General features: G+C 48.1%; 2 protein-coding genes across 3 annotated transcripts; both read left to right on the top strand.

Moving 5' to 3' along the window:
* The first annotated feature begins 597 nt into the window (after positions 1-597).
* On the top strand, positions 598-11,852 carry GINS4 (GINS complex subunit 4). Of its 2 annotated transcripts, XM_081016470.1 has the most exons (7): positions 613-1,309; positions 2,049-2,135; positions 3,417-3,530; positions 4,049-4,146; positions 4,942-5,030; positions 9,334-9,424; positions 11,199-11,852. In XM_081016470.1, the coding sequence occupies exons 1-7, from the start codon at positions 1,247-1,249 to the stop codon at positions 11,293-11,295; spliced, it is 639 nt and encodes a 212-aa protein (XP_080872596.1). In that variant the 5' UTR covers positions 613-1,246; the 3' UTR covers positions 11,296-11,852. The 2 variants fall into 2 exon arrangements, with proteins under 2 accessions (XP_080872597.1, XP_080872596.1); XM_081016471.1 differs by lacking the exon at positions 2,049-2,135 and having other exon boundaries at positions 598-1,309.
* Positions 11,853-14,333: 2,481 nt separating this feature from the next.
* On the top strand, positions 14,334-20,051 carry LOC308482944 (protein phosphatase 1 regulatory subunit 3C-B-like). Its single transcript, XM_081016464.1, has 2 exons — positions 14,334-16,209; positions 18,182-20,051. The coding sequence occupies exons 1-2, from the start codon at positions 15,980-15,982 to the stop codon at positions 19,083-19,085; spliced, it is 1,134 nt and encodes a 377-aa protein (XP_080872590.1). The 5' UTR covers positions 14,334-15,979; the 3' UTR covers positions 19,086-20,051.
* The last annotated feature ends 1,052 nt before the right edge of the window (positions 20,052-21,103 follow it).

Below are 21,103 nucleotides of genomic sequence, written 5' to 3'. Positions count from 1 at the left end.
TTGCTTATGCACAATGAGTTGGAATTGGTTTCTGCTTTCCTTCAAATCAGCCAGAGATCTCCCGGTAGATCCCAAGCTATTTTCTGTGCCCCAACCTGTCCTATTGTACAGCAGATTTTCTAGTTCTGACAACACAGCATGAGATGGGAGTTAAGATAAGGTTACCAGATTTTTTTCAATGAATCTGGGGACACTTTAAATAAAATAAATAAATACTATGTTTGGGACATTGATGCTGCAGCAATGGCGGTGGCAGAGGGGCGGCCGCCACCTTGACCTCAACTGCCACGTTTCCCCTTCCTCTGAGGCTTCTATCTCCTTTCTCCATGAGCCTATGCAGCCCCTGAGTTGTTGGTTCTTCGGTGGTGGTGGGGAATGGAATGTGAAAGGCAAAGGAGGGCCGAAGGCTTGGGCAGCGCGATGCCTCTCTTCCCATCGGAGCAGCCCCAATCCCATTCCTGCTTGCACGCAAGCTCTGATGGGCAGCGTGAAGCCTCCCTTCCCAGCTGAGTTGCTGGGGTCAGGGAAGGTGGAGGCAGCCCGGAAGGTGCATCTTGGAGCCCCTGCACCACCACCATATGGGGACCTCCAAGCAGCTCCTGAAGCCAGACAGAGCCAACTGCTCCGGGCTGCTGAGACTGCGTTTCCCGGGGACGTTTGATGAAATCTGGGGACATTCCGGGGATGGAATTTGTCTGGGGACTTATTTGCAAATCCGGGGACTGTCCCCGGGAAACTGGGACATCTGGTAACCCTAAGTTAAAAGGTGCTGCTGGGTGTTCTCTCCCCATCCCGCCCTAGGGCAGTGACTCTTCAACTTATTTCTCTGAGCCACACTTTCAGGATACAAATTTGTTCACCTTTTTGTTTTAATTGATAAACAATACCCAGGAAAACAAAAAGACACCACTTCCAGCTGTCATTTCTAACGCAGAAGCAACTACAGTACTTTAGAATAGGCTCCAGGGACAGCGCTGCTGCTTCATCTCTTCCTGATCCCATGAAGCAAGCCATCCTCTGTCCAGGCTCTCATCTTCTTATCTGCGGGTGAATTAATTAATTGAGTAATTCATAATATATGTGTCAACGTTTCTGCGGCGGTCCTTGAATCTTCGCGCTCGCCCGGCAGGCTCGGGGTCCCGCTGCCGGGAGGAAAGGCCGGGCGGCGGCGGCGGCGGCGGCGGCGGCGCCTTGAAGAGGCCTCTTCGTCCGGGGCGGGGCGCTCCGGCTTTTCCCGCGCGGCGCCATGGCGGACTCGGGCGAGGAGGTGCTGCTGACCCCGGCGGAGCTGCTCCGGAGCCTGGAGCAGGTGGGAGAGGCGCGGGCGCCTGGGTCCCGGGGGGGCGGGCTGACTTTGCCCGCGAGGCCGCTCCGGGGGCTGCGGGGGCCCGGGCGCCGCCGAGGCCGCATTCCCGTCGGGGCGGCGGGCCTCGGCCCGAGCGGGGAGTCCCGGCAGACGAGGCTGGCGACCGCCCGGGGAGCCCCTGGCCAAGGGCGGCCTGGATCTCCGCGGCCAAGCGGGCGCCTCTGCGGGAGCCCCGAGCCTCTCCCCTCCGCGGGCTCCCCATCCTTTCGCGAGATTTACACGGGCAAGAGCCGCAGAGTGCGGGGTCAGCGGGGTGCCCAGTGGTGATGCACCCGAAACCCTCATTGCTTGTATGCTACTAAAGCAACAAAACCCACAAAGTGGTTTAGATAAAACCATGTCCATGAGCATGTGTGCGCGCTTATATATTATATGTTACTTGTTATTTGCTAAAGTTCTATATCCAGAGACCTCAGGGTGGTTCACAGCTCAAAAACACAAGATAAAACCCCAAAAGACATAAGGAGAAACAAGAACAAAAGCAGAGGAAACCAATGACAGCCCCAGCCTCTCCCACAAATCCATTGAAAAGCATGACTTAAATTTGCATCTGTGTGCATAGATAACCATATGCAAATTTGCGCCGCAGTCTTGTAAGGACCTTGAATTCAGGGTGTTATAAAGGAGGCTGGGAAAATTGGTACCACCACCGCAATGCCCATTGGCTGTTTCTGCTCTCCAGGCCTGGATGAATGAGAAGTTTTCCCCTGAGCTGCTGGAGAGCAAGTCAGAAGTGGTGGACTGTGTGGTCGAGCAACTGGAGCACATGGTAATATGTGGGGCGGATGGGAGGGACCTTAACTCTGTTTGTTTGGAAAAAGCCATGCCCAGATGAACGCTTAAGGCAGGCGTGGCTAACCCTTTGAGGGCCGAGGCCACATGGATCCGCAGGCAGGCAGCCATCCTTCTGGGGGCCACATGTAAAATTGACTTTGGTCACTCTAAAAGACACCCCCATTACATTGTGGGGAAAGGCTGTAGCCCTAAGGCAGAGCATCTTCTTTGCATGCAGAGTCTGGTCCCAGGTTTGGTCCTCAAAGACATCACAGGTAGGACTGGAGATATTCCCTGTCTGAAACCCTGGAGAGCCATTGTCAGTCCCTGGACACAATACAGGACAAGGCAGTATGCATCAATGGTTTGAGTCTGTATAAGGCCGGTAAATTCCTTTGGCATTGCAGAATCAGAGCAGGAGGCATGGGAATGGCCAGCAAAAAAAAAAAAAAAAAAAAGGCCCTTTAAAATGGACAGATATTGAGGGGCTACAATGACCTTTTGGTGGGCATCGGGTTCCTGTATAAAGAAATAATTTACTTTATGCATAGAGAGAGATGTATGTCTCATGCTTGCATAAGTTTTTCAAACGGGAAAGTTAGGTGGGTGGGTGGGTGGGTGGGTGTACAGCACCAGAAACATTTCTCGTCATAGTGAGGAACGTACGGAAGCAATCGGGTTTGTTTGGTTTTTTAAGAAGTAATTGCAGGCGGCGACAATTTTGCATGCATCCAGTTGGCACACAACTGCCAGCATGTGGGTAGAAGAGGGCAGAACAGGGGCAAGGTGAGTGGCCAATTGCATACTCCGCCGACGCACAGGGGGCCAGGAACAGTGGCCGCCTGTATTACTTTTTTAAAAAAAATTGCACAGGGTCAGCACAAAATTTCTATGGCCTCACAGTGGGAAGGCCCATAAGAGCTATTTTTAAAAAATCTTTTTGTAATTGACGCATTACAGGAGGTCTCATGGGGGCCAGTACATAACCTTAGAGGGACTGTACATAACCTTCAGGCTATGGGTTAGCTGCCCTTCCTTAAGGGTGTATGTCTTGATTCACTATCCCCATGTTAGGGAGTCTGTGTCTTACTTTGAAGGAGGCACACTGCATCACACTGTGGTGTGACCAAGGAATGGGAACAGCTGGAGGCTGGGCATCAATTTCTCCCCCTGCGTCCTTCCATGTGAGCGAATGTCGCAGCTGCGCAGACGAAAGGGTTTGGCCGACTGTGCCTTCTTCCTCGGTGCAGAACTTCTGATTTTGTGTGTGTGACAGGAGGCGAATCTGAAACGGGCCGAGAGAGGTGATCTCAAGGTCAGCATTCACCGCATGGAGGTCGAGAGGATCCGTTACATCCTCAGCAGCTACCTGCGCTGCCGCCTACGGAAGGTAAGGGCCAGCTGCGTTTTGCTTAGAGGTGCTGCTCTCTGCTCTAAATAGGTGAGTCGCTGTGAACGTGATTTCCATGCAGAGGTCACATGTCACATCAACTTTCTTTGTGTGTCTTCTGCTACCTGTTGTACAGCTTAGTAAGGTAGAGAATGATCTCCCATATTTTCAGCCAGAATTGGCAAGTGCTTCCAGCCTCCCTTCTCTCTAGAGAGAGACAGACAGAGGGAGTGTGCAGGGAGGCTAAAGGGCCGTGGAGGGCTAGCCTTGGTAACCTCTGATCAACTGCTGCAATATGTTATGCACGGGATAGCCTTTGAAGAATATTTGGAAACCTTTGCTGGTCCTCAGAAGAGGAATCGTGTGTGTGTACAGCAGTAGCAATAAAATGAGGGGCAGAGCTCATGGGGCCTTGCTTGCAAGAGGTCCCAGGTTCCTTCTCTATTATTGCCATGTCCAAGTCTGTTGCAGCATGTAGCCCGCTTAGCAGTTCTTACGCCATTTATTTCCGCTTGCAGATTGAGAAATACTTTCCCCATGTCCTGGAGAAGGAGAAGACTCGGGCAGAGGGGGAGCCAGCCCTCCTATCACCGGAAGAGTTTGCCTTTGCCAAAGAGTGAGTGAGTGGGCCATGGGGAGGCAGGAAGGTGAAAGCAACGGGTGGCTCTCGCCCCTCATTTCTGTGTTCTTAATTTCAGTTGCATTGTGCATCTTCCAGGTGGCCTGGACTAGCTGCCAAAAATTTAACATACAGACGCAAAACTAGGGTTGCCAACTAATCAGAAAGAAAGGCTGGCCGGCTCCTGTGCCTTTAACAACAGCATGCTCTATAGTGGCAGGGGGAGGGGGCCACATTCCCTCATGGATGACCTTCCAGTGGTGGGCTGTACCAGCAACAAATGTTGCTGGTACAGCCCACAGCTCATGTGAATACCATTGGCAGAATCCAACCGTACAAAAGCCAAAGCTTTCTACACACCCCATACCCATGTCTCTCAGTCCAGGTCCGCATTGCCGCAGATCCAGCCAGGTAAAAGCATCTGAGGATGCCATGGTGGCTGGTAAGAGTTGGGACTGGGCCGACGGCGGATGGGGCCAGCTAATTCTCACTTGGTCCCCAGACTCCTCCCTGCTGAGTTCTACACGGGCACAAGAGGCTCCCCCCCCCTTTGCACCACACCTTTAAGCTGCTGCAATGCCGCTTTAAACAGTCATGGCTTCCCCCAAGCCATAGGTTAAGGGAGCTGAGAGTTGTTTGGAGATTCCCTCCCCTCACAGAGTTTGGGAGGGGCAGAAGGAGGAGACCCCCTGCTTCTTGGCTGCTCCTTGTTCTTGGGATGGCTGCATGCTTGTGCCGCTCTGACGCTTCTCCCTTTCCCAGGAAAAGCCCACGACTGTGACTTTCTTGCAGGTACATGGCAAACATCGAGGCTCATCTCAGAAATGTGGCCTTGAAGCACATGCCTCCCAACCTGCAGAAGGTGGATCTCCTGAAGTCTGGTAAGCAAGGCTGGACTTGGCAGTGGGCCATCCAAATACTCCCCACCACGTGGCTTTGCAGAAGTTAAGAGGCAGGTCCTTGTTCCGAGGGGCTTACAGGGTTGGCAACGTGATGCTCTCCAGCTGTTGTGGGGCTCCAGGTCCCATCGTCACTGACCGCTGGCCAAGCTGGACTGGGTGGGTGGGGAGTTGGGGATCAGAGCAACGTCTGGAAGTTACCACATGGTCTCTATGCGGTCCTTTATGTACCTTTGCTTTTTCATACCATAAATATACATGCCATCCAAATCTGTTATCTTGCCCTAAGTCTAAAATACCTGCATTTTTCAAAATTATCCATTCCTGAACCAACAGATACAGGACGCTTCATAATATAATTTTAAATCTGGCAGGGCGAAGCCCAGTCTTTCCTTGGTGTCTCTTAACAGTTTATATTTTTTCCTTGGTTTCTTCCCGTGCCATATAAATCTGGAAAGATCTTTTTGCCATTCCTTGAAGTGTCCTGCACCGCTGATCGCAGGTATTAGATGAAATAGAAATAACATTCTTGACAAAACATTCATTTTTATCAGTGATATTCTTCCCCAAAAAGATAAATGCATCCTTCCCCAAATCTCTAGGTTCCTCTTTATTTCTTTCCAAATATTTACACAATTGTATTTATATATATTTATATTCTTCGCTGTATACCATACACCTAAATACTTAGCTTTTTTAGCTATATTTAAATCCGTAGTTTGTTGTAAGTCCTTTTTATATTGCCCTGTCATGTTTTCCACCAAGAGCTTATTTTTATTTAATTTGAAACCTGATACCTGATCAAATTCCAGGATCCTCTCCAAAACCTTTGGTATACTGCTCTTGGGATCTTCTACAGTAATCACAAGGTCATCTGCAAAAGCTTTTAGTTTATATGCTTTTCTTCCTACCTCTTATTGTCTCATCAAATCTTAGGTTTCTCGCCAGGGTTTCTAACACTAAAATAAACAATAACGGTGACAGGGGACACCCTTACCTTGTCCCCTTTGTTATTTTGCATTTTTCAGTTATCACATTATTCACAGTCAGCATAGCCTGTTGATCTGAGTAAATTGCTTCAATACCTCTGCTGAATGCCTCCCCAAAGTTCATCATTTCTATTGTCTTCTTCTTAAAAGTCCATGAAATATTATCAAAGGCCTTCTCTGCATCTATAAACATTAATGCTACTTGTTTTTCATTCCTGCCCATATTCTATAATGTCAATTATATTCCTTATGTTGTCCTTCATCTGGCGGCCTGGTAAGAAACCGGCCTGATCAATATGAATTAAATCCATTAACCCTTTTCATTCAGTTTGCAAGTATATTGGCAAATAATTTGTAATCATTATTTAATCAAGAAATTGGCCTGTAATTTTTGATTAAAAGTACATCCATATTGTGCATTGGAATCAAAGTAATACAGTAGTATCTCGGGTTAAGAACTTAATTCGTTCCGGAGGTCCGTTTTTAACCTGAAACTGTTCTTAACCTGAGGTACCATTTTAGCTAATGGGGCTTCCCGTTGCCGCGCGATTTCTGTTCTCAACCTGAAGCAAAGTTCTTAACCCGAGGTACTATTTCTGGGTTAGCAGAGTCTGTAACCTGAAGCGTCTGTAACCCGAGGTACCACTGTATAGGCCTCTTTCCAAGACTCTGGTACTTTCCCAATATTTAAAATCTCATTCATTACATCTGCAAGCAGTTGTACCAGAAAGTCTTGTAATTTTTTTATAATACTTTGCTGACAATCCGTCTGGTCCTAGCATTTTACCTATTTTAGCTTATTTAACTTCATCTTGCACCTCCAGCACCATTACTGGCGCATTTAAAAAAATCATTTTTTTCTTTTGCAATTTTTGGTAATTTATTTTGCTTAAATATTCTTCAATTTTCTCTTTATTTTCAGTACCTGCTCTGTATAGATCTGTATAATACCTTACAAATTGCAATCTTATCTTTCAGATTGTCTGTTACTTTCCCCTCTATATTTAATTTGTTTATTAAATTTGCGCCCTGTTTTTACCTTAACTGCCATGCCAGTAACTTACCTGGCTTGTTGCCATATTCAAAAATTTTCTGTTTCATCCTTTTTATTTTCTACTCTATCTCCTGATTTATTATCATTGAATCATAGAATCATAGAGTTGGAAGAGTCCACAAGGGCCATCGAGTCCAACCCCCTGCCAAGCAGGAAACACCATCAGAGCACTCCTGACATATGGTTGTCAAGCCTCTGCTTAAAGACCTCCAAAGAAGGAGAGTCCACCACACTTCTTGGCAGCAAATTCCACTGTCGAACAGCTCTTACTGTCAGGAAGTTCTTCCTAATGTTTAGGTGGAATCTTCTTTCTTGTAGTTTGGATCCATTGCTCCGTGTCCGCTTCTCTGGAGCAGCAGAAAACAACCTTTCTCCCTCCTCTATGTGACATCCTTTTATATATTTGAACATGGCTATCATATCACCCCTTAACCTCCTCTTCTCCAGGCTAAACATGCCCAGCTCCCTTAGCCGTTCCTCATAAGGCATCGTTTCCAGGCCTTTGACCATTTTGGTTGCCCTCCTCTGGACACGTTCCAGTTTGTCAGTGTCCTTCTTGAACTGTGGTGCCCAGAACTGGACACAGTACTCCAGGTGAGGTCTGACTAGAGCAGAATACAGTGGCACTATTACTTCCCTTGATCTAGATGCTATACTCCTATTGATGCAGCCCAGAATTGCATTGGCTTTTTTAGCTGCCGCGTCACACTGTTGGCTCATGTCAAGTTTGTGGTCAACCAAGACTCCTAGATCCTTTTCACATGTACTGCTCTCAAGCCAGGTGTCCCCCATCTTGTATTTGTGCCTCTCATTTTTTTTGCCCAAGTGCAATACTTTACATTTCTCCCTGTTAAAATTCATCTTGTTTGTTTTGGCCCAGTTCTCTAATCTGTCAAGGTCGTTTTGAAGTGTGATCCTGTTCTCTGGAATATTGTAACGTTTTTATTATTTGTTTTATTGATTCTTTCCCAGTTTTTTTAACCGTTTCTTATTTTTAATCAATTCTTCCAGTATTTCTCTTCTCTAATCTTTTTCTGGTAGGCATTTTGTTGGATAAAATAGCCTCTCATTACAGCTTTATTGGCATCCCAGACCATCTTTATATCTGTTTCTTGATTTAAATTTAATTCAGAATAATCCCTCAGGACTTTTTCTGCTTTTTGTAAAACATTTTGATTATCTAAAAGTCCTTCATTTAATCTCCATCTAAACAGGCAATCTTTTTCTCCTTTTAATTCGAGTATTAAAGAATTATGGTCTGAAAGTGTGCTTGGTTGTCTCTCTATTTTTTTGGTTTGTATTGATAATTCTCTAGAGAGCCATACTGAGTCAATTCTTCCGCTAGACCAATACAGTTCTGAGAAAAATGTAAATTCTCTCTCCAGTGGGTGTTTAAATCTCCAAATACCAATCAAATTAAAGTTATCCACTATTTTAAAGAAAGTTAAAATTCCTTTAAAAAATTTATTGGGTTATACATTTTTAAACATCAAAATGTCACATTATATAACAATAATATCATTCCCCAGTTTCCCCCTCCCCCCGTATGACTTCCCTCAACTTCCTCTTCTGGTTTATTTTAACGTAATATCTTCTCCTGCTTCTTCTACTCTTTTCTCAACTTTTTGGTATCTTTAAATCATATTCTTATTGTTCTGTTCTCATATCAACGTCATATTTATACTTTTGAATCTGCCATTCTGATTTATGTTATAATTTTATTATTTCTAATTATTGAATTATGAATCTTGTTGCTTTTGTATCTCTTCTTATTTTTCACCTGTATCCTAGGGAGTTTCCTCCCCTTCTCCTGTCAAGGGCTCCGCTTCTCCTAGTTGTTTTTTAGACTTTCTCCAGAATTTCTCCACTTCCGATGTATCTCTGCACCTTTGTTTCTTACCTTTATACGTAAAAGATACCCCTTCCGGGAATTCCCATCTATTTGGGATGTGATTACTTTTCAAAGCATCTGTCAGGAATTTATAAGGCTTTTGGATATAAGGCTTTTTGGTTGCACTGTAAAGCAATTCATCAAGATCTGCCCCAATATTCCGTCATTCTGATACTCCGTTTCCCAGTCCCCGCTCTGGATGGTGCTGTACTTGTTAGTCACGCTCCTTGAAGTCTCCAGAGAAGTCAATCTGTCTCACTCCCAGATGATGGAGTGAGTCTCCCCTTGGAGGAGTGCTTTGCAGACAATTTTGATGGAGAAGCCTTTCCCTCTCTGTGTGTTTCCTTACAGTACCCAAACCGAATCTGGATTCCTTCGTATTCCTGCGGGTGAAAGAGAGACAGGAGAATATCCTGGTGGAACCAGAGACTGATGAGCAGAGGTAGGAAAGAGACTCCCAAGAATGGAGCTTGCTGAGCTTATCAGTACCCCAAAAAGGAAGGGATGAGCCCAAACACCAGCATCCAAACGATCTCCCCAGAGAAGTTCCCTCCACCAGCCTTTCCCAGCCTGGTACTTTCCAGGTGTTTAAGGCTGCTACTCCCGTCCACCCCAGCAGGACAAACTCCTGTTCAAGCCATTGTTCCCAAGGAGCCTCCAACAAGGTGCACGACTTCTGAAAAAGAGAAGCCTTTGCATCTGCTTGCTGGGTGTGTCTCTTTGCTTCCTTGCAGCTGATATTCGGCATGTCCCTTTGCCTTTTTGAAACCTCTAGCGGCTTACACAACAGGCAGGATTGTAGCGACTTCTTGGGCTTTGTGCACTGAGGCTGAGCTAAACCACTAAAGTTGCTTGGTTGGCTTCCATCAGCTGCTGTCTTAAATGTTATTTTCTAAACAAGGATGGCTGTTTATGTTTCAGGGTTTTGTTATAGTTGATTTGAGAATTGCAAACTGCTTTGTATGTCCATGGACAGAAAAGCAGGGTAAAAACAACAGATCGTCAGCTTTCTCAGGAGCAGCCCAGTAGGCTTTGGCCGTTGCTCCCCTGCTTCCTTCGTTACACAGCAAATAGTGAAAATGTGGAACTTGCTGCTGCAATATGAAGCAAGGGCCACAAACCTGGATGGCTTTGAAAATGAATGAGCCTTATTCTGTATTCACCCATCTCTCACGGGCTTCTGGCCACAGCGGCTGTCTCTGTTTTTCCTCCACTGCCAGGGGCCGTATGTATCTGAATGCCAATGGAAATGGATTTCTTTAAATATGTCGTGGGTGTTAAGCCTGATTTGTGAGGCTTCCAGTCCTTCTGCTTGGAAAGGCTTGACGGTTTTTGAGAGAGGCTGGGGAACCTGTGGCTCTCTAGATGTTGGCCGACAGTTCCCACCTTATCCCTGGCCAGGCTTACAGGATGGCAGTTGGAGGCCAACAATATACAGAGCGACATGGGTTCTCCACCCTGTTGTAAGTGTGTGTAAATACTTGCAGATCTTTGACATTTGAAAATATATTTTCACAGTGACCTCAGAGAGAGAGGAGATGGAAATTAGTGCCCTAGTTCAGTTTAATAAATTCCAAGTAACTAGCATGCAAATCATAGAATCATAGAATCATAGAATCATAGAGTTGGAAGAGACCACAAGGGCCATCGAGTCCAACCCCCTGCCAAGCAGGAAACACCATCAGAGCACTCCTGACATATGGTTGTCAAGCCTCTGCTTAAAGACCTCCAAAGAAGGAGACTCCACCACACTCCTTGGCAGCAAATTCCACTGTCGAACAGCTCTTACTGTCAGGAAGTTCTTCCTAATGTTTAGGTGGAATCTTCTTTCTTGTAGTTTGGATCCATTGCTCCGTGTCCGCTTCTCTGGAGCAGCAGAAAACAACCTTTCTCCCTCCTCTATGTGACATCCTTTTATATATTTGAACATGGCTATCATATCACCCCTTAACCTCCTCTTCTCCAGGCTAAACATGCCCAGCTCCCTTAGCCGTTCCTCATAAGGCATCGTTTCCAGGCCTTTGACCATTTTGGTTGCCCTCCTCTGGACACGTTCCAGTTTGTCAATGTCCTTCTTGAACTGTGGTGCCCAGAACTGGACACAGTACTATCAATCCAACATATCTCTAATTAGGAAGAAATTCCTACTATGCTCAAAAGTAAGTGTACATAGGTTTGCAACCTTACCTAACCTTATTATGCTCTGTCTCTTTCAGAGAATATGTGATTGACCTGGATGAAGACTCTCAGCATCTGATCAGATACCAAACCATTGCTCCCCTGGTGGCTTCTGGGGCAGTTCAGCTCATCTAAGCAGCATGCAGATGCTTGGACATCCTTGCAAATGCTGAAGCGAATATTTATCCCACATCAAAAGGACTGCCTGGTGACCATCTCTGTCTAGTTCCTGGTAATTCACCTCCCTTGGCTTGCTGGCATCTGGACGACTCTTGATAAAGCTAAAATAGCAACTTGAGATCATGTCAGGGGGAATGTCCCCAGCAGACAGGAAAGAAGGGCTGTTATCCCTGGAAAGAGGATTTTGGAGGTGGGGAAGCTTGACTTCCTAGGCGGTCTGGCTTCAAAAAGAGGCACAGCTGCTGTTGCATCTCCAGAAGATGGCAATGTTTCACTGGATCTGTTCTGGGCATTGCTGCCCAGTTCCTGCAGAAGCTGAGAGAACTGTGCCTGCCAAGTGTGCCTGGAAGGAAGGTGTGCCTCCTCCAAGGCGATGACTGGGCCCAGCATCCCTTCCTTTTCAGCTTGACTTCTGCAGTAGCTCCCTGGGTGACGTCAGAAAACACCAGTCGCTTCTTGCAGGGCCAGAAACAACTTTTGAGGACATTAAAGCAGAGCAGCTTGTTCCAGGAGGGTCCATTGTTTCCACCTCTTTCAAGGGCGTTCTCCATCCATCCCTAACCACGCATCAGCGCTGCCCTCGCACTGGGTGTTGGGAAGGGCCATAGGTCAGGGGCAGAGCAGTTGCTTGGCACACAGAGGTCCTGGAAGCAGATTCCTGGTTGGGGAGGTGTCCGCAGGGGCATTGTTCTTGCCCTCTGTTCAGGGCCTGCCCTCTTTCTAAGCCACTTGGTTCCAGTCAGTGGAGGCAATACTGAGCTAGATCAACGGTCTTTTTGTGTTCTCATTTTGTATTTTTATCTTGTGAAGTGTCCTGTGATCTTTGGATAAGGGATGGTATATATACAAATTTAATTAATGATAATAATACTCACCTGATTGTAGGAACATAGGAAGGTGCCTTACTCAGTCCATCTACCTCAGTATTGTCTACACTGACTGGCAGCAGCTTTCTTGGGTTTCAGAACTTAAACTGTGGCAAAGTAGGTGCCACACTGCTCAGCTGTGGGTCCTTCCCACAAAACACTTTCAGGTGCCCTTGCTTCTGATGTTGCCGTGGGGTCAAGTGAGGACGCAGCAAGAAGTTCGAGGCAGCAGAAGCCTTTGGGCAATTGGCTTCCTTGGTGGTCGGCTTGGTTAGCGTGTGGGGAAGGAATGGCCGCTGCAAAGGGGACAGCGCAGGGAATTCTGCGGAGTGGTTTCCCATGGACTTTCACGGGGCACCGGGAATCCCTCTGACCCAGCGTTTGCCGGTCACTGTCCAGGTGGACACTTGGGAGAGGGCGGCGCATGGCCAGCCGCTGTTTTTAGCAGCTTTGTCTCCTGTGTTCACGTCAAGGCTGCTTGCCTGGAGGATTAGCCAGCAGCACGAGGCTAATTAGAGGACGTGGGGGCCTTGCTCTTCCAGTCCAAGGTCTGCTGGAGGCCAGCAAAGTCCCTTGAGCATAGCAAGCGACCTTCCAGAGTCGGGGCACTGGCTCATCTAGATCAATATTGTTTGCACTGTCTGGCATTTTGAGTGTGGGACTCCCAGCTCTGCTTGAAGTGGCTACGAATGGAGCCCAGGACCTGCATCCAAGACATGAGCTCTACCACAGAAGTAGGGCCCTTTCTCAAAAAACAGCTGATTTGCTGTTGCACGTTCAAGGTGCCACTATTAGTATATGCGGCCCTTAACAAGTTGGCACTGGTTCACCTGCATGATCTCCTTACCCCACAGAACACCCCCCTTGACCACTTGGATCTGCAGCCCTGACACTGTTACAGCAGCCCAAATACCCCTTTTGCATTTGTAAGAAAGATCTCTTTTCGTGTGGCAGCACCCGCACTCCAGAATGCCCTGCCTATTGACACCAGGACAGCACCGTCTGTCTAAAACTTTCTGGCACCTGCAAGTAACAACTTTGTTCAGACAAGCCTACCCAGGTATGCAGAATGCCACTATGTTTTTTTGTTTTTGTTTTTTGTTTTTAGCTTATCGTTGATTTTAATATTATATATATTAAATACAGTGGAACCTCGAGTTGCGGACATAATCCATCCCGGAGGCACGTCCGCAACTCAAAGCGTTCACATCCAGAAGTGCTGTGCAATTTAGCGTTTCTGCGCATGCACAAGCAGCAAAACCTGGAAGTAACTTCTGGGTTGCCGCGGGATGCAACTTGAAAAGACGTAACCTGAAGCAGATGCAACATGAGGTATGACTGTATAATATTACATATATTAAGTAGGAGTTGCTGTAAGGAGGCGTAGAAGGTGCCATCAAATGTCCCCATCTGAGGGACTCTGCTCCCAAAGATGTCCCACAAAGCAGCAGAGGTTTCGGCCCAGAGTTTTCCTTCTAGATTATTATTCTTATTATTTCATTTCTATACCACTTTATGTTTTTAAGAAAAATCTCAAAGTGGTTTACAGCATATTAAACCTCAATAAAACAATGCATAATCAAATATTTCTGAAGAAAGTCAAATATAAAGTACACAGTCAAAGCAACACAATTAACAGGAAACCAATATACCATCTCAAAGATTTCAAAATAAAACATTACAAAGCAGGTCATACATATTTAACACAACAGAATACATATTTAACATAAAGTTAACAAAAAACAAAACCTTAACCATTTCAAAAGAAAACATTGCTAAGTGAAGTCAAATATAAAATGCACATTTAAAACAGCATAGTTAACAAGAGAATAAAATATTATAAGCATGACACAGCTGTTTGGCAGGCACAAAAAGATGGGGCAGAAGAATCCAACAAGTGGGATTTGTTGCCAGGCATAGTGATGTTCCTCCGGCCTCATGAGGAGCCTCTTCAGTGGGGCTGGTGAGTCTGGGCCCCACCCCCAGGCCAGGTGGAAAGGGCCTTGCAGGGAGCAGCCTTCACGACTCACAGCTGGGCGATGGGATGAGCTCCATCTGTCCTTCACTTCCCTCTGTAGCACTTGCAAAAACTGCCTTCTTGCCTGTTGGACCCACTCGTGGGTGGAATCTGCACATATAAAAACATTATGAAAATGCTTTTTTTTAAAGCATTTTTGAAAATACATTGAATTTTCTGTAAGGCTCACTATCGCCATCTAGTATCTCATAGTATATTGCACTTAAAAAGTTTTGTTTGCAGCTGTATAGCTGAGTCCTTGGTCTCATCTGCTCAATCCCATCAGATCCCCTCACCTGGTTTAGCCAGGCAGTCCAAGCCGTACCCAGCTGTGGCTGCTGTCCCCTTCTGACACGACAGCTTCTAGGAGCCACAGGTGAGAGCTAAGTGCAGGGTGGGAACCAAAGGTGGGCAAACTACTGCTGAAGTAGCAGGATGTGTCCCCCACCAGAAATACTAACACCCTGTACATCCCAAGCAGTATATAAAATTTCCTAAACAAAGGTGTCCCCCTCTTTTCCAGGCTTTGGCAATGCAATGCTTCATACTAAGGGGGTGGGGGCCTGGGCCCCAAATACAGCCCTCCAGGGGGTCTGCCTGGCCCTCAGGACAGTCCCCAGGCCATGCCTCACTCTAGCCCTGCTCCACACCCTCAAAGGCCTTTGCCCAGCTGATAAGTGTCCTTGAACTGCCACTTTCCTGCCAGGATGGAGAATGCCCATATTGGTGCCACAAACCTCATTTTTGCACAGCTGGTATGTCTGCTGCAGCAAGGTGGGAGCTTACACCTGTTGGCATGGGGCCGCAGGAGGTTGCCTATGGGCAAATAGACTCCCTGGCCTGATAAAGGTTCCCTGACCCTGTGACTCAAGTTTCCAAATAAGGTTGCCACTTTTTTGCATGCGAGGCAAAGGGTGGAGGAAAACTTTGCAGGCGAATTCTGAGCTTGCACCCCTCTGTGGCTCTTTGCAGCCGTTGCCTTAAAGTTCACCCCCCCCCCCACACACACACACTCCAGATCTTTTAAACAGCCCAGCCTCCATCTGGCCCACAACTTCCTACACTTATCACAGCAAAGCAAACTGCTGGCCATGGGCTGCCTCCTGCTACTTAATTTCATATGAAAATATAAAGCACACAAAAGGCCATGCCCTGTTTTTGCACTGTCTCCCATTTTACAGCTAGGGGAAACTGAGGTGGAAAGGGAGCTGTTTGTTGTGTTTATCACATTTACACCCTAGCTTTTTCTCCAGGGTGGCATACCCTGTTCTCTTTGTTTAATCCCCACTGCAATCCAGTGAGGCAGGTTAGACTGAGAGGCAGTGACTGGCCAGAGGCCACACGGTGACCTTTGTGGCTAAGAGTGGGGATCTGAGCCCTGATCTCCCAGGTCCTACTCTGACGCTCTAGTCTAATCCAACTGGCACCCCCTGCAGATTCTGGCCCGCGGACGCTTTTGCCATAATAAACTTGCTTGTATTTGTGGCACTACTCCTTGGCTAGCTGTCCGTCTGTTTTTTTGCTGCGAAACCAGCCTGCCACTTTGGAAATGTATTGGTGAGTGAGAACCATGGCCTTCGGGAGCAGAGCCTCTCCCTCCCCAGCCCACGATTTGGAGCCTTAGCTGCAAGTTCCTCGCTGCTTATGGAAATACACTCTGCACGTGCTCTGGGGTTTGCTTTTGCATGCAAACCACGTTGTGGGTTGTCTGTTACCTGTCTGGTTGGTTGTAAGCCGCTTTGGGTTGCGCTGGGCAATGCTCACAAGGGGCCTCCGCTGCTCCTCCTCCCCGCCCAGCCAGGCGCACGTGGCAGAGTTGGGTCAGGTGGAGGGGCGTGGCCAGAGCGGTGGGGGCGTGGTCACGCAGGCATCGGCTCCTCCTCCCTTTCCAGCGTCTTCATTCATTTCTTCCTTCCTTCATTTCGGGAGCGCCTCGAGCCCACGAGCCGGGACCGTGGCTGCAGACGGCGCGATGAGCTGCGGAGAGTGAGTGTCGTGGGAACGGGACACGCGCGCAAAGGAAGGGGGAAAGGGAGCAGTCTGGGGCGCGCCGCTTTTTCAGGCGCTGCAGCCTCTCCCCTTGAGCTCTGCCTATAACTGGGTTCCCATGGAGGCAACTTTTCCCTTCCTAACGCTGCGGCCGCCAGGGATGCGCTTCGAGGGGGATGCCTGCTTGGCAGCAGGCGGAAAGGCTCCAGTCCAGATCCTGGCAGCTCCCGTTAGGTCTGGAACCGAGCCCTGGAGTGGAGAGGGAAGCCTTTCTGGGAGACGCCTCTGGGCTGACCCAGGGGGTGGGATATAAATAAATGTAGTACTACTAACTATCCTAATAACAGTCTGAAACATCTGGAGGGCGCCAGGTTGGTGAAGGCTGGAACTGAGGCTGCTGAGCCAGATTGGCTGCACTGATATTAATAGCACTTTATGGTATAAATCGAATTAACTGAATAAATTAAGTAATCATCTCAGTATAAGGCAGCTTCCTCTGGGTCGCGGGACTGTCTTTCTACTTCAGTGTAAATTGGGGGTTGAGCCGGCAAGAGGGGAGAATGGGCAACGCTCAAATGCTGGAGGCGTGTTGGAGGGACCCCCTCCAGGTTTTCTTGGTAAAGCCACTCTTAGGAAGAGCCCTGTTGCTTTCGGAGGTGGAAATGTTGCCGGTCTGACCATCCAGGTCGGGAGCTGAATTCAATAAAAAAGCATTTGCTCCTTATAAGGGGAGGAGGTGGTAGGATTGGTGATGGGGTCACCAACTTCTCCATGGAACATTGCACCCTGTGTCTTTTAAGGGGACTTGCAGTGTAGATTTTAGCAGGGAGTCAAGCTTATCTCTGTGCTGCAGAGAGCCTCTTCTGAGTTCTGGGCATCAAGAATCTGCTAAAGGCACAAGAGAAGTAGCCCTTTGAAGACAGATAGCACTGGGTTTCCCTTATTTGGCTGCATGCACACCATAAAGTTAAAGCACCCACCCCAAACAATCCTGGGAACTGTATTTGTTGAGGGTGCTGGGAATTATAGCTCTGCGGAAGGTAAACTACAGTTATCAGGATTTGGGTGTGGGTGTGCTTTAAACAGGTGTTGTGTGTGCAGCCTTAGAGACTGACCACTGATTTTGTTGTGATCTTTAGCCATGGTGCAAGTAGGCTTAACTTTATCAGCTGCAGTCACACTGGTGCCTTGGTGTGATCCCTGCTGCCAAAACCCAGGTTCAAATCCCCGCTCCCTGGTTGGCCTTGGGCTGGCATCTATCACATAGATAAAACAGCGTGAGGCAGCCCTGATCTTCTGGGATGAAACACAGGGATATAGCCAAAATAGGAAAGTATCTGAGTGGTTGAGTGCCAGCTTGACATGCCAAAGATTCCAGGTTCAATCCTTGACATCTCCACCTAAAAAAATCTAACATGGGTAACTTCCTACTGAAAACCTGTAACTTTGCATACCACAAATATCCAGAGGGTTGTTGTTGTTTGTTGTCCTTCTTTTGTTCTGCTGTAGTACAAGAGTGCCCTTCCAGACAACTAGAATGTGATAACCCTGCGGAAGAATTGCAGAACAGATAATAAAGCTGAATGATGTGTGGACAGTCCAGTATAAATCCACCATTGATGTGCTATTATTGCATCAGCGGCATCTTGCAGAAGAAAGCTGCAAATCAACAACAACAAATGTCTGGAAGGGGCCCTGAGTGGTTGCAAACTTGCCTTTCTGCTATTTTGGTACTTGTATATCTGCCTGAAGGCTTTTGTGTACATGCACCAGCCTCCAATCACAGGTATTGGGAGTGAAATGGATGCTCACATTCTCTACTACATCATCTGTGTGGAGTTATCCACCCCGAATATGTATATTAATAATCTCTATGTTGAGGGGGAATAAGTCACGCCAAGTCTTGTGCTGTCTCTGATCCTGGCTAGGTGCTTCCACGTGAGTCCCTAACTCCTTCTCCGGCTTCCAGCCTTTTCCAGGTGTTCAGCACGCGGGCGATGGTGCCCCGAGCCACCTCCGTCGATCGGGCCATGAGGCTTTGCCTGAGCCACACCCCTCCCATTCGCAAGCTGCTGGATTCCTACGAGGAGCTGCGGGAGGGTCTTGGGCACCAGCCTTTGCGCCCTTGCCTGAACAACTGCCTGGAAGGTGAGAGGCGAGATGCCATCAAGGGTTGCCGTGGCAAGAAAAAGAAGAAGGTGGTCTTTGCTGACATGAAGGGCTTTTCACTCACGGCTGTCCGGATCTTCTCCAAGATTGAGGAGGACCTGTGTGATTTGCACCAAGCTCTGTCTCACCTGACCAACTTCCGGAACAAGCTACGTGGCTCCCGTCCTGAGACGAAAAAATACATGCTGGATTTTCCCCAACCTTCTGCTGATTATTTAGCCTTTCACAACCGCTTGCAAAGCAGCTGTGTGTCTCTGGAGAACTGTGTGATCCAGGAGAAGTCCCTTTCAGGGACCATCAAAGTCAGAAACATCAGCTTTGAGAAGAAAGTGTACATCCGCATCACCTTTGATTCATGGAGGAGCTTCCGCGATGTCTGTTGCCAGTACATGCCCAACACATACGGCCTCACTGACACGGATGTCTTCTCCTTTGAGGTGGCCCTACCAAAGGCACCAGCTCCTTGCGGGAATATTGAGTTCTGTGTTTCCTTCCACTGTGGCCAGAAAGTCTATTGGGACAACAACCACGGGAAGAATTACAGAATCCGCCCCGTAATGCGTCCTTCCCCTCCCAATGCACTCTCCTGTCTGGCAAAGGGCACCTTCACGGCTGGCGAGCCCCTGGGCACCTCTCGTGCTGCCGCTCTGGTCCTCTCTCGCTTGCACACCTGGAGGCGCTCCGATGACCAAGCCTACTGGTAGGGATGCTTTGGATTGAGCTCTCTCGGCTGAGCTCCAGATCATGACTCTGACCCATTGCTCTCCTGGCGGCTCTTGCAAAGATTGTTCTGTGGCCGATGCCACATGCCACACTTTGGCAGTGTGCAATTTGATCTTCATTTGCAACCAAGCCATAAGCTCTTGAGGTTCATGGCAGAATTGGGGTTGGCTGCACCAGAGAGACTTTGACGGCCAGAAGCTGGCCAAATCGGAGGTGCAGGACAAGGAGAAAGCAGGCTCTCCCAATTATTCCACTGCAGATGGGAAATGGACGGTTATCTGGGAGGAGGCTTGCCTGGTTTCATCAGCATGGATTAGAAAAACTGCCTAGGACCGTCATAGCGCCATATTAGTTCTTCACCCTGCAGGCCATTCTTAGATCAGGGGTGCAACAAAATGTCCCAATTTCTACATACCCAAATACAACCCTCTCTGTTGTCCATCCATTGTCATTGCTGCCCTGGGCTCCTTTGGGAGCAAGGGCGGAATGTAAATTTAATAAATTATTATTAATAATATCAAGCAAGTTCAAGGACACATTCCAGCCAGGCAACAACCCTCAAAGACGGCCAATAGTGGGTGGGGAGAGGGGTTCTGACCTGCAGAGAATCCTGAAGGTCAGAATGAGAGGCTGGGAAGGCCATGTTTTGGCCCTGGTCCAGAGATTCTTTGCCCCTGACTTCTGTCTGCCTCTCTCTCTCACACACACACACACAGACAACCCTGACTCCCCATATTGCAATAAAGGTACTGACCTACCTGACCGGGTGGTTGTAAGGATTATGACGTGAAGAGCTTTGCACGTCTAATATCTCCAACCCTACATGCACCTACCGGAGAGTAAGTCCCTTTGGCAGGACTGACATCAGGAGTAAATGTGCATAGGATCTTGTGCTGCACAATGCTGATGTAAATGTCAAATTGTTCATTAAATATTGTTCCTGTGTAGACCCTGAGTGATGCTGCCGGTCTGGCGACTGCAACCCATCTCCTTTTCCCTTGAAGTGAGCAATGGTTTAGGAGGTGCTTCTAAGCCGTCCTGGGAAGGTGTGCCTCGCTCTCCATATGACCCTGGCTGGATTTGAGCCCCAGTGGCTGGAAGTGCAGCTGAAAGCCCACAAACTGGGGGGGGGGGGTAACCAGGTGTGATGGCAGCAGGTCTCTGTGTTACAACCTGTGTCTTCTGAGAAAGTGGGGGGCAGGAAAGTGGTGTAGGCAAAGGAGCAGTGGCCGAGAAAGGGGTGCTGAGCCCTTCCCCTGCTTGCTGCAATCACTGGTGTCAGCGGTCAGCACCAAGCAGGGGCCACACTGCCAATCTCAGAAGCCTCCTCCCTTGCTTCTCCTCTTTACCTGCCTTAACCCAGGGAGTGAGCAGCTATGGCAGAGGGGAGGAGAAAGCATGGGAAACATCTGTGTGGCTTTGCCTTTCTCCTCCTCTCTGAGAGGAGAAGCTGACTGGATCCAGAGGGAAGGATCCCAGCTCGGTGATAACAGCATCTGCTCCAGGTTAAACACCTGCCATACCCTGGTGCAGCTGGGAAGTGGCTCCTGCCTGCAACCCTGGGAAGCTGCTACCAGTCATTGTAGACCAGTGCTTCCCAAACGTGGGTCTCCAGCCTGTTTTTGGACTGCAACTCCCATCATCCCTAGCTAGAAGACCATTGGTCAGGGATGATGGGAACTGTCCAAAAGCAGCTGGTGACCCAAGTTTGGGAAACACTGTATGTAGACAATAACAAGCTAGATGGACCACTGAGTTATCTATGCCCCTTCTAAAAAAAAAGCCAATGCAATTCTGGGCTGCATCAATAGGAGTCTAGCATCTAGATCAAGGGAAGTAATAGTGCCACTGTATTCTGCTCTGGTCAGACCTCACCTGGAGTACTGTGTCCAGTTCTGGGCACCACAGTTCAAGAAGGACACTGACAAACTGGAACGTGTCCAGAGGAGGGCAACCAAAATGGTCAAAGGCCTGGAAACGATGCCTTATGAGGAACGGC

Source organism: Podarcis pityusensis, assembly GCF_964106645.2.
Source record: "Podarcis pityusensis genome assembly, chromosome: 8".
In the NCBI taxonomy this organism is placed as follows: Eukaryota; Metazoa; Chordata; class Lepidosauria; order Squamata; family Lacertidae; genus Podarcis; species Podarcis pityusensis.
The sequence above is the reverse complement of the archived record's forward strand: the minus strand, read 5'-3'. Positions and strand labels throughout refer to the sequence as shown.

Excerpts from the sequence above, each read along its gene's own strand:
- GINS4 (XM_081016470.1), top strand. The coding sequence starts at position 1,247 with ATGGCGGACTCGGGCGAGGAGGTGCTGCTGACCCCGGCGGAGCTGCTC. Across the intron at positions 1,310-2,048 it reads TGCTCCGGAGCCTGGAGCAG|GCCTGGATGAATGAGAAGTT; the intron begins GTGGGAGAGGCG and ends TCTGCTCTCCAG. Across the intron at positions 3,531-4,048 it reads TGCGCTGCCGCCTACGGAAG|ATTGAGAAATACTTTCCCCA; the intron begins GTAAGGGCCAGC and ends TTCCGCTTGCAG.
- LOC308482944 (XM_081016464.1), top strand. The coding sequence starts at position 15,980 with ATGCTCACAAGGGGCCTCCGCTGCTCCTCCTCCCCGCCCAGCCAGGCG. Across the intron at positions 16,210-18,181 it reads GGCGCGATGAGCTGCGGAGA|CCTTTTCCAGGTGTTCAGCA; the intron begins GTGAGTGTCGTG and ends TCCGGCTTCCAG.